General features: G+C 37.1%; 1 protein-coding gene across 2 annotated transcripts; it reads right to left on the reverse strand.

The window, feature by feature from the left end:
* Window positions 1-1,465: 1,465 nt before the first annotated feature.
* Window positions 1,466-8,035, reverse strand: proza (protein Z, vitamin K-dependent plasma glycoprotein a). Of its 2 annotated transcripts, none has more exons than XM_038307803.1 (9): window positions 7,865-8,035; window positions 6,996-7,080; window positions 4,547-4,689; window positions 4,407-4,431; window positions 4,219-4,332; window positions 4,000-4,128; window positions 2,936-3,051; window positions 2,729-2,846; window positions 1,466-2,380 (listed from the first exon to the last, which is right to left on the reverse strand). In XM_038307803.1, exons 2-9 carry the CDS (start codon window positions 7,075-7,077, stop codon window positions 1,866-1,868), a joined length of 1,242 nt encoding a protein of 413 aa, XP_038163731.1. In that variant the 5' UTR covers window positions 7,078-7,080; window positions 7,865-8,035; the 3' UTR covers window positions 1,466-1,865. The 2 variants fall into 2 exon arrangements, with proteins under 2 accessions (XP_038163731.1, XP_038163730.1); XM_038307802.1 differs by having other exon boundaries at window positions 6,996-7,116.
* Between the last annotated feature and the right edge of the window lie 2,224 nt (window positions 8,036-10,259).

The raw sequence follows: 10,259 nt of genomic DNA on the forward strand, positions 1-10,259 counted from the left end.
GACCTGTTTGTCAAGTCCCAGTGGGCCCAGTTTGCCCAAAACTTTAGTTTTTGTTCTGTCTGAGTCTTCCTTTGTTAAATTCATAAAATTCTGCTAAGCTTTCTGCAAAGCTGCCAGTAGAGTCTGAATCATTCAGACTAGTACTAACAGTAGACATGCTGGTCTGAATGCTGTTTGCAATAATAAGCGATGTTATCTAATGAAAAGTGTTGCTATCCACTGAACATGAATGTGAGCTATGTGTATTCTCATTCATTCTTCTTAAGGTGAAGGTCGCTCTCGTTCATGTTCATTTCTTAAAAAACTGATTAGTTCAGTTAACTGTTCACTAAAAATATGAATGTATTGAGTGAACGCCATTTAATGAACGCATTCATACACAACACAGGTCACTGTGCTGTTTGGTGACATGGTGTGTGCCACACTCAACATGGACCAGAGGAAGTAAAGGAAAGAGTTAGACAGAAAGACAAGCATGTTAAAGGTAAAGGCTGTAAGACCATCTCCAAGCAGCTGGATGTATGAGTACACTTTAACTTCTGCATTTTTTGTGTTGTCCTCAACAAAAGAACAGGCCCTGAAAGATTGTGGTGTACACTGGTGAAGATTCTCAGTCATCCAGGTCATAGCAATTCCAAAAAACGAAAATTGAAGAAAATCCACTGGACTTTGTTTCCACGTTTGAAGATGTTTTGCTTCTCATCCAAAAATCTTTTTCAATTCAAATTTTCAGGAATAGCGTTGAGTTTGAGGTTTTATACAGTATACTGTGTACAATTGTGATGTACAAAACATGAATCTTAGCCAAATAAACATTGGGATAAATCATGCAGTGTCCTCCAAAATATTTCGCATAAACACTTTGCTTCTCAGCCACCTCTGCTTACACTTTCTGTTCAGGGCTATTTACATAACTATTGGCATCTCTACCTTTTATACCTGAAAAGTCTGAATAGCTTTTCACTGTCAATAAATGCATAATTTGAAAAATGTATTTAATCATTTTTAAAGAATAAATCTATAGGAAGTACTTTGTCAATCTATATGCACGTATTAAGGAAGAGTAGCCAGTTTAAGCTGGAACATTATTGATCTCACATTGGAGAAATTCACTCTCTGCATTTAACCCATTCCCTATGGAAGCAGTGGGCTGCCATTGTTCAGCGCCCAGGAAGCAGTTTGGGGTTAAGGGTTTTGCTCAGGAACCCACAGTCAAGGCTGTGGGGATCGGACCGGGTACTTGCAACCTTCTCAGAGCACAAGCGCACTGCTCTAACCCATAAGACCAGCACTCACCCCAATTTCACTCCAATAAGTGTAATATTATTGTTGATAAGCATTCAGATTTCTCATCTTAAACATCACCTTAAAACCAAACTAATACTAATATTCAAAATGAAACATTGATGTTTTGTCTAACTCTGCTTGAAGGTGCATTGCTATAAATCAGAGACAAAAACAATAAAATGGTTTTATGATTTATTACATTCATGAAACCGTGAGTCCTTTCAGGTGCATGTTAACCATTACACTTGCGGAAATTACTTTGCTTTAATGGTATAGGAAGGTATGTTCACATCACAAACATGCTGAATAATTTACAGGTCTTTCTACCTCTGACACATGCAAAAACAGCTCTCTAACTAACATTAACAGAGAGACACCTTGTGGATAAAAGATGAAGCGCACAGAGGGAAGAAATCAGACTTCAGTTTTTATGTTCTTATGGATATTTTGCAAAAACACACATGAAAACACTCACCAAAAAAAGCTAACGATGAAGGAAAAATATGCATCAATTTCCCTGTTTTAGTATATATATATTACCTGCATCAGTGTAAATTCATTATAAAGCTTGCTGTGTTCTAACGTGAACCCATGAGCGTCTGCAGCCAACTGAGGTGGCGTGACACTTTTTGGAAAATGTAACCGTTAGTGCAGTTAGCCCCCTCTGGCTGGGTTACCACCCCTGTGAGGAACAACACATCTCTGTACATAGTGAGCAAGGGGCTCCCGGAGCTCATGCTGCAGTCGGCATTGGCCCTAGCACTGGTGCAGCCCATTTTATTGGTCATAAGGCTGGGGTACTTCTCAATACACTGAGGCAGCTTGCTGTACTCCAGCTGGTTAATAGTGAGCGGCTCCTGTTCTCTCCAGCCGGTGACAACAGCCGGGTAATCTCCAGACATTAAGATACTCTCTGCAAAGTCTTTCTCTGGTAGACAGGCTGCGATAATGTATGGTTTAAAGACTATAGAATCACGCAGCTCGATCATAGCTAGGTCGTTTTCAGGACGGCCTTTCACGTAACGAGGGTGAAGGTGAACTAGCTTCACTAAAAGTGTTTGCCCTCCCACTTCAGTTGCAGGGTTGAGCTTTCCTGGGGAGACGCAGATAAGGAAAGATGACAGAATTAGACCTTTGTCAGTGCCTGGATTCAAGACATACAATGTTTGCTGTCATTATTAAAGCAAACTGTAATTAGATTTGTATGTGACAAGTTGCTCAAAGTTGAGCAATGAATCAATAATAAATACATTCATTCAATTAGCAGCTCCTGCCTTGTCCAACTATTGGAGCTACATGTTTCTTTTTCTTATCAAAATAATTAAGGGCACTGGGAAACTCATCAGATTCATCAATATGGACTGACTGACAAATATAGAATAATAATTAATTGATTAAATATAAACAGATTTAATACAACAATAATGTCCATAAAACTCACCAACTTCCACCTGGAAGGAGGGGTGTTTGGTTGCACACTGGGCTGAAGTCAAGACCAGGTTCTCCTTCACAATGACTCCACTGCAGTAGCCTTCAGATGCTGGACTCTTCAGGAGAGCCTGGGAAAAGTATGAAGGTATTGTATGAAGATAAGACGGACATCTGAGGTAGTTTGTGCAAGATGCTTCTACAGAGTGGGCCTCCTTACCTGCCAAGGACACCCAGATGAAGTACACTGAAGTCCCTTAAAGTTCTCGCTAACAATATTTGCCTGCCTGTTTTTCCACACAGGCAGATTGATCAGCTGACCACAGGGCTGCTTGACTGATAAACAGAGATAGGTCTAATTAGAGGTATGTTCATTTATGAAAATCAGAGTCATATTCCTTACAACAAAATACATTTAGCTACATAAAATCACCTTTCTTCTGCATGTGATCAGTAGGTAGCAAATTTATCTGTTCAAACAATTTTATAAAACCATAAAAAGCATGAAAAGGATATAGGATTGAAGCAAAATAGGTGTGGGTCTCAGATGTGAGGATGTGTACGTATAAAATGTGTCATTCAACCCCAGAATGTAACCAGCTATGAATATGCTGGCTTAAGCCTTCATCATCCAAGTTAGCAGGGATTTAACACAACTTTGAAGCAAACAAGGCAAAATCAAAAGGTCAAATGTGGTCTGCAGGGTCTGCAAAAGGTCCACCTCTGCCTTAAAGCTGACTGTAACTGTTTCATAGAATACCAACAACCATCTAATGCTGCCTATTGTGTACCATGTGTTTCCTACTCTGAATTAGGTAAAAATATGTTAAGTTAAACAAATGATTAAGTTAAAAGATTAAAAAGCAAATAAAAAGTTAATAAGCTAAGTTAAATAGTAAAAAAAATAAATTCTGTATTATTTTATGTTGTATCAAAAACACGTGTGTTTTTTCTTTCTGAAAGGGTTTTTCAATCATTTCTTAAATGTGCACTCTTTGGATTTGTTTTTAACCATATAAATGCAGAACAGTTTTGGTAACTATACTGACCTTTATTTTGCCTTGATAATTCTTTTCTGTTTCTTCTTTTTATGATGTTACAAAAATAATAAAATTACCAAAGGCAATATTGTAGGGCTCTTTTTATTAAAAATAAACATTTTAGGTGAATTTGCTTATTACTTCATGAAGTGTAAGCCTTATTTTAACTACGTTGTAAAAAAACAAAAATACACACGAGAACAAAAAAATATTTGACTTTTGTTCAAGCCAACCATAAACATACCAGTAGCCTCACACTGGTCTCTGCCTTTGAGCTTCCAGCCCCTGGCACAAGAGCACTGGTAGGACGTGTAGCCAGGTTTACAAAACTGTGAGCAGCCCTTGTCCTTTTCCAGTGTACAAAGAGTCTCATCTACCTCATGAAACAGAGACAGTGTCAGAGAATGCACATGAGTATTTAAGAAACAGCTATCTTTACATGCTGCCTGCAACAGTTTTGTACCATTTTCACAGTGGATCCCTGTGAAACCCGACTTGCAGATGCAGTCGTAGCCTCCAACGCTGTCTGAACACATGGCTCCATTCTTGCAAGGGTTTTCAGCACACTGGTCTCCATCTGAAAAGAGATCAAGTATGTTAGAGAGAGGTAATGTGTTCTTGGATTAGACATATTTTTAAAACATAACTTACCAATGTAGACAGACCAAAAAATGTCCTGGAAGAAAAGTTCCATATAATCAGAAAGTAGCAGGTGCAGGGATGTTAGTTTTGAAATGAGGCATGAGGTTGTTATATAGGATCTAAGACATGAAAAGGGAACAAAAGCTCACCGTGCGGTATGAGTCCTGGAAATACTTCCTTGCTTCCTCATAGGTACAAACCCTCTCCATGCAAGCTTGCTCCAAGGTGGATGCTCCAGTATTTCTCTTTTGACGGGAGATCAGCGCAGTGGCTTGCTGCTTCTCCAGAAACACTGTGGGAACAATGACTTTATTCGACATGGCCAAAACATTCCTTTATAAAGCCAATATTGTGTTTCTTTGGAAGTTACCAACTCTTTCAGAAGAAAATTTAAAATTATTTATTATCAGGCACATTACAAATAGTGAGCAGAAGGGCTAAAAAATGCATAATGGCAGAGGTAGCTTAAAGAAGTTCTAGAACACCTTATTTTGACTATTGGAAGCACATATCAATTTTGGGAGGCTGAAAGTGGCCCAGAAGGACTGCTAAATGCACCACTGAAACCCCTATGAATTTGCCCTACTATGAAAGGACTCCTTTCCCCTGCCCAAGGTTCATGAATATTGAAATGAGCTGCACTCCGATTGGATTCCGATTGCACTCCGATTGGATCAGCAAAATGTGAACGTATGCCTGCAATAGGTCTGTAATAGTGATGCACTGTAGACAGTATCTTTAGCTGGGACTTTTACTTACTTTTAGGAATATTACACTTGATCATCTATATTGTCACTCCAAAAAATTGCCCTTTAAAATATAATTTTGTTTTGGCATCTGGAAAACACTCACTCTAGATCCACAGTTTATGATAGACAGTAGAAGATCCATTAAAGCTTCACATAGCTTTTAATGATTTTCAATCTTGGCTAAAGTGGGTCTAAAATTGCACTTCCAGAAAAACAAAAACAAATTTCAAAGCTGTCACCGTTACACAAAATAAATACATTTTTACCCTGGTCATAGATGCTTTGTTTAGGTATATACTTAACTAAAAAAAAAAAAAACTACTGGCCCAGCATCAACGAACTGTTTAGCAATAATGTTGGAGAACACACAGATTTAAGGAAGCTATCCAGAAAAGAAATCCTGTGTTTTCAATCAACAAGTGACACAAGTTGAGATTTGAATAGGGCTCTTTTATTTTTTCCTACTTGCTTTGATTCTGTTTTATTTTCCTCTATTTTTTTATCATGTAAAGCACTTTGCATTGTCTTTGTACTGAATTGTGCTACACAAATAAATTTGTCTTGCCTTGCTATTGATGGTGTGAAAGGTTGGAAGAGAGGGAGTTTGTCAGCAGATAACAGGAAGGCTGGAAAGAGTGAAGCAACATTTCTCTGTTTTATTCCTTTCCACTTTCAATCTTTTGTTATGAAACAAATTGATTTGGAAATGTTGGCAGGCTGTTGGAATCTTCCCAAAGATCTACTGTCTAGAATAGAGTAACAGAAAGTGATATTTGTAAAGTAGCCTCTCATATCAAGCTACTTGCTAAAGAGGAATTAGGGCTGAAACAATTAATCAAATTAATCATGATGAATTGATTATTGAAATAATTATCAACGACTTTAGTAAGAAATGAATTGTTAACTGGAGTATAGAGACTCGAAAACATGCATTTAGTTGATAGAGTAATGCACCTAAAGCAGTAATTTAACCAAAATAATATATATAAAAACACGAATTTAACACAAAAACAATAAAAAAATTTAACTGTCAATCGGCCCTACCCAAAACTCTCAAGTGGAAAGGTTTTGGTTTCACCTGGTTTAATTCTGTAAAAGTCTCTTATATAAGGAACCTTTAGCTATTCGATTATTAATCTATCTATAGTAAAAATAATCAACAATGTAATTGATTACAAAATATTCATTTGTTGCAGCCCTAGTTTAAATAACAACTCTGAAGTAATTTTATTTTCATCATAAAATAGTTTTAGTGGTATAATATCTATGATCCTAATATTAATAATAATTAATAAACCATTAGTCATTACATTTTATAGAAATAGTGCAAAGTCTTATGTTATAGATGTTAAAGAGAAAATTATCAAAACCTAACAAAAGCTGGGGATGAACTGCGCAGCAAATGTATATTCTTTGCATCTTTTACATAATGAATCATGCTCTATTTGCATACCAGTGTAACAGTTATAAACGTTTACAACTTAATAGCTAAGCACTGTCAGACATTTTTATTGAAATGGAAATCTTTGAAGCTTGCTTGAAAGTTCTGAAGAAATTTCTTTTGCACAGCTTATATGTCAGGTGTTTCAATTAGATAGACTTGTTAAAACTTAAAAAATAGTTTGTTTGAACAAACACACAAATTAATCAATGAAATGACACCTGTTCAAGAACCTAACTAGTTTCATAGAATAAAAATTTAGGTGTTTGCTGCTGTTTTTTTTTTTCTAATGCTGTAGTAACTCCCTTCTCCTATTCCACAGATGCTGCCATTCTGACTTTCCTTTCTCCCTCTTGTATTCTCCCACCACTAGGCCTTGCAGCATCATCTGCTGGTGCCGTGCCTCACCTTTATGGGGGCTCTGAATGGCCATCACTGTCCCGGCAAGACAGAGCACAGCAGCATAGGTGGTGTGGAAATGCATGGTCATCGTCTGAAGAGTCAATACTGAGAGAATCAAGGTAGGATCCTGGGAACATAAGCAGATTGCAGCCATGATGGTTATTAGGAGGACATAGACCCCTCCCTCAGAAAACAACAGCAACAACAAAAATAAACCATACATCCATCAATAGCAAGCTTTTGTCAACAAAACTAGTAAATAGTTTCATGAGTGCAATCAACAAGTTGTCCAATTAATTTATTAATAACATCTTCATCAAAAGAAATATGATTGGGCCTTTTCATTCTAAGGCTGGCTGATCCTTTCCTCTTATGAAATAGGAATTTTTATTCACTTTTGGGTTGTATAAAGAAGAAAAAAACGCATGGCGATTTAACGCACAATATTTATTTTTAATAAAATACATTTTTCCATATTATTGGAAACTCTTTAAAGCAAGAAATGTGACTAGTTTTTCTGTAGATGTTAATGTGAGATCAGGCGTGATTCAGCATCACACCGAAGTGCTGCCATGTTTCCTATATTGCATATTTTTAAACAAAATAATTGTAACCTCACTACGAGGTTTAAAATACAGCTATTTATGTTTTGGTTGGTATCCTTTTCATAAACAGCTTTCTGCAGCTGCAACACAAAATCCTTACACATACTTTTTTTTTTTTTTTAAATAACATCCTTAATTCCTAGGAATAACCCCGATGGAAGAAATATATGCATCGCCTATTATAGACAGGGCGTGCTACGTCCTGCAGGCCGAACCCTGTCTGAACAACAGTGTTGACAGTAAAAAGCGCACAAGATGCTCGGTACTTACTGGCACGGGCAGAATCAAGATTCAGGCCCAGCTTGTTCCTTTTCTTCCGTGTTCTGATAGAAAGCAGGATCTCGCTGAACGGGATCGGGCCTGAAAGTCCAAAATAACGGGCTGTGATCACATCCGAGACGTCCTCCTTCTTCTGTTTACTGTTTGTGATGCGAGTAATGACAAAGACTGGCCACTAGAGGGCACCGTTACACAGTGCTGGATGTGAATAGTGAAGTGGTGATACAGTAAACAGTAATTACACTTTGTAAAGATATATTTTGGCACCATTAACTGTTAAAGATAATCTTATACATTTCAAAATTTGAATATAGAATTTTATTTTTATTTTTTTGTTATTTTTATTTTTGATTGTTTAGCTTAACATAATTTTTCACAGAACAAAGTCCATAATTTGTTTGAATTTACTGACAATATTTAGCTCCTCAACCCTTGGAAAGATATTGGAATGAACATCAAGCAAACGGTGTATTTGTTATCAAGGTCGGAGCTAGATGGGGGCCAGGGGTGGTCATGGCCACCCTTAGCCAATCATTAGCCACCCCTGTGGCCACCCCTACTATTTTCCCTCCCCTGTAATACAGTGACAGTATTACTGCCGCTACAGTGGCAGCAGTAATACTATCAAGTGGAATATTTAAAAACATTTTTCATATATGAACAATTACTTGACAACTAAAACACTGTAGTTAATTCTGCACATTAAAATACTAACATATTTTATATATATATATATAAATATATATATAAATATATATAAATATATATATATATATATATATATATATATATATATATATATATATATATATATATATATATATATATATATATATATATATATATATATATATATATATATATATATATACCGGTTACAGTGTGAACATAGTTTTCTGAATATGATGAACACCTGAAACCTCTGAAAGCTGACCTGGCCGTTCAGACACAGGTCGCATTTGAAAAGATCAGATTATATCGGATTCGGATTCAGGACCACATAGCCAAGTGGCCTGGGTCGGACTTTAAAATGCAACTCGATCCATACTCATTTGAACTGACCTATTGCATTCAAACTTCCTGTTCAGCCTTGGAGTTAGTACTTACCCTTTCCGGGTGAATTCCTGAAATGTACATTTGTTCTGGGACTTTTAAAAGGGTTTTGAATATTTTTTATTTGTTTTCTTTAAATGCTATTTATTTTGAATTTTTAAAAGTGTATTGTTTATTTTTATTTTCATGTACATTGGTTTTCTGACATGATAATTTCTTTTGGAACTTGTAGTTTTTTAGAATTTATAATGTTGGTTTGCACCTCCCGGCCACCGTACCGATCCACTGCTGTGCTCCTGAGTTCTGTTTTTGAGCTTGCAGCGGCAAGGTCAGCCGCCATGGTTCCTTAGCTATAGAGGGTGACATTGCTGGTCTGCTCTTACTGATTATAAAGCATAGAGCTCTCTCCTGGTGATCTCACACTGATTCCTTGCTGACCCTGCCGTAGCTCAGGAATGCCGTCTCCTCAAACCTCTGTATTCTTGATGGTTTGTCCCCCAATGGGCACTTTGACCAAAACAAACATGGGTTGAAGGCAGAAGCAAGACGCAAGTCCTCTTAGGAAAAAAAACCAACACAGAAAATGCAATAACTGGTGCGTGAAATCGGACGTCTTCATCATAAAGGGGCGATTGCGTGTCGCAGCTGGTGTAAGTCTAGCTTAAATAGATAATTTCATAAATAGTATTTTATTAGTCTATGTAGGGTTGTATACAGGTCGTACTTGCCACATTCTACAATTGTCCCATTCGACCATAATGGCAATCTCTACAGTCATTAGTTTGGCAGCTCTGTGCTACCGTAGCACAAAGATGTCTGCCTATACTAATAAAAAAACTGACTCCTTTGTAATTATATACAGCAATTTTAAGGCAAGTTAAACAGGTTTGAGACTTTCAGTGCATGGATAATATATCAATATCTGTCAGTAAATCCCTATTATTATTACACACTGTAATAAAAAAACTATTTCTTGAGGTATTGTTATGTGCTTCGGGCACATTATGATTTTTGTCTATTTTCTTTTCTTTGTTTTCTTACAGATTTTAGTTGAAGGATCTTTGTTAATATATTTTGGGAGTTGAATAATTCTTTTAGCGAGTTAATTACCTTAATTTGTGGTGCTGTCGTCCGCCTATAAATAGGCTGGCTTTCAGCATGTTGGGGCGTTCCTTTCTATCCTCGCCTGGACGCCGCTTTTCCACCTGCTTCCACTTGTTCCACCGTGCGCGGTGCGCACTTGTCTTGTCGCTGCGGCCCGCAGCGGACGTTCCAGCCTGCCATGCGGTATTTTGGTTAGCCGTTGCTTACTTTTTTCTTGTGGTTTTGGCCT

The sequence above is a fragment of the Cyprinodon tularosa genome, unplaced genomic scaffold, assembly GCF_016077235.1.
Source record: "Cyprinodon tularosa strain WSP-4 unplaced genomic scaffold, ASM1607723v1 ctg62, whole genome shotgun sequence".
NCBI lineage: Eukaryota > Metazoa > Chordata > Actinopteri > Cyprinodontiformes > Cyprinodontidae > Cyprinodon > Cyprinodon tularosa.

Coding starts and splice junctions, on each gene's coding strand:
- proza (XM_038307803.1), bottom strand. CDS start 7,077: ATGACCATGCATTTCCACACCACCTATGCTGCTGTGCTCTGTCTTGCC. Junction 4,690..6,995: donor CATTCAGAGCCCCCATAAAG/GTGAGGCACGGC, acceptor TTGTTCCCACAG/TGTTTCTGGAGAAGCAGCAA. Junction 3,052..3,999: donor AGACCAGTGTGAGGCTACTG/GTATGTTTATGG, acceptor TCTGTTTATCAG/TCAAGCAGCCCTGTGGTCAG.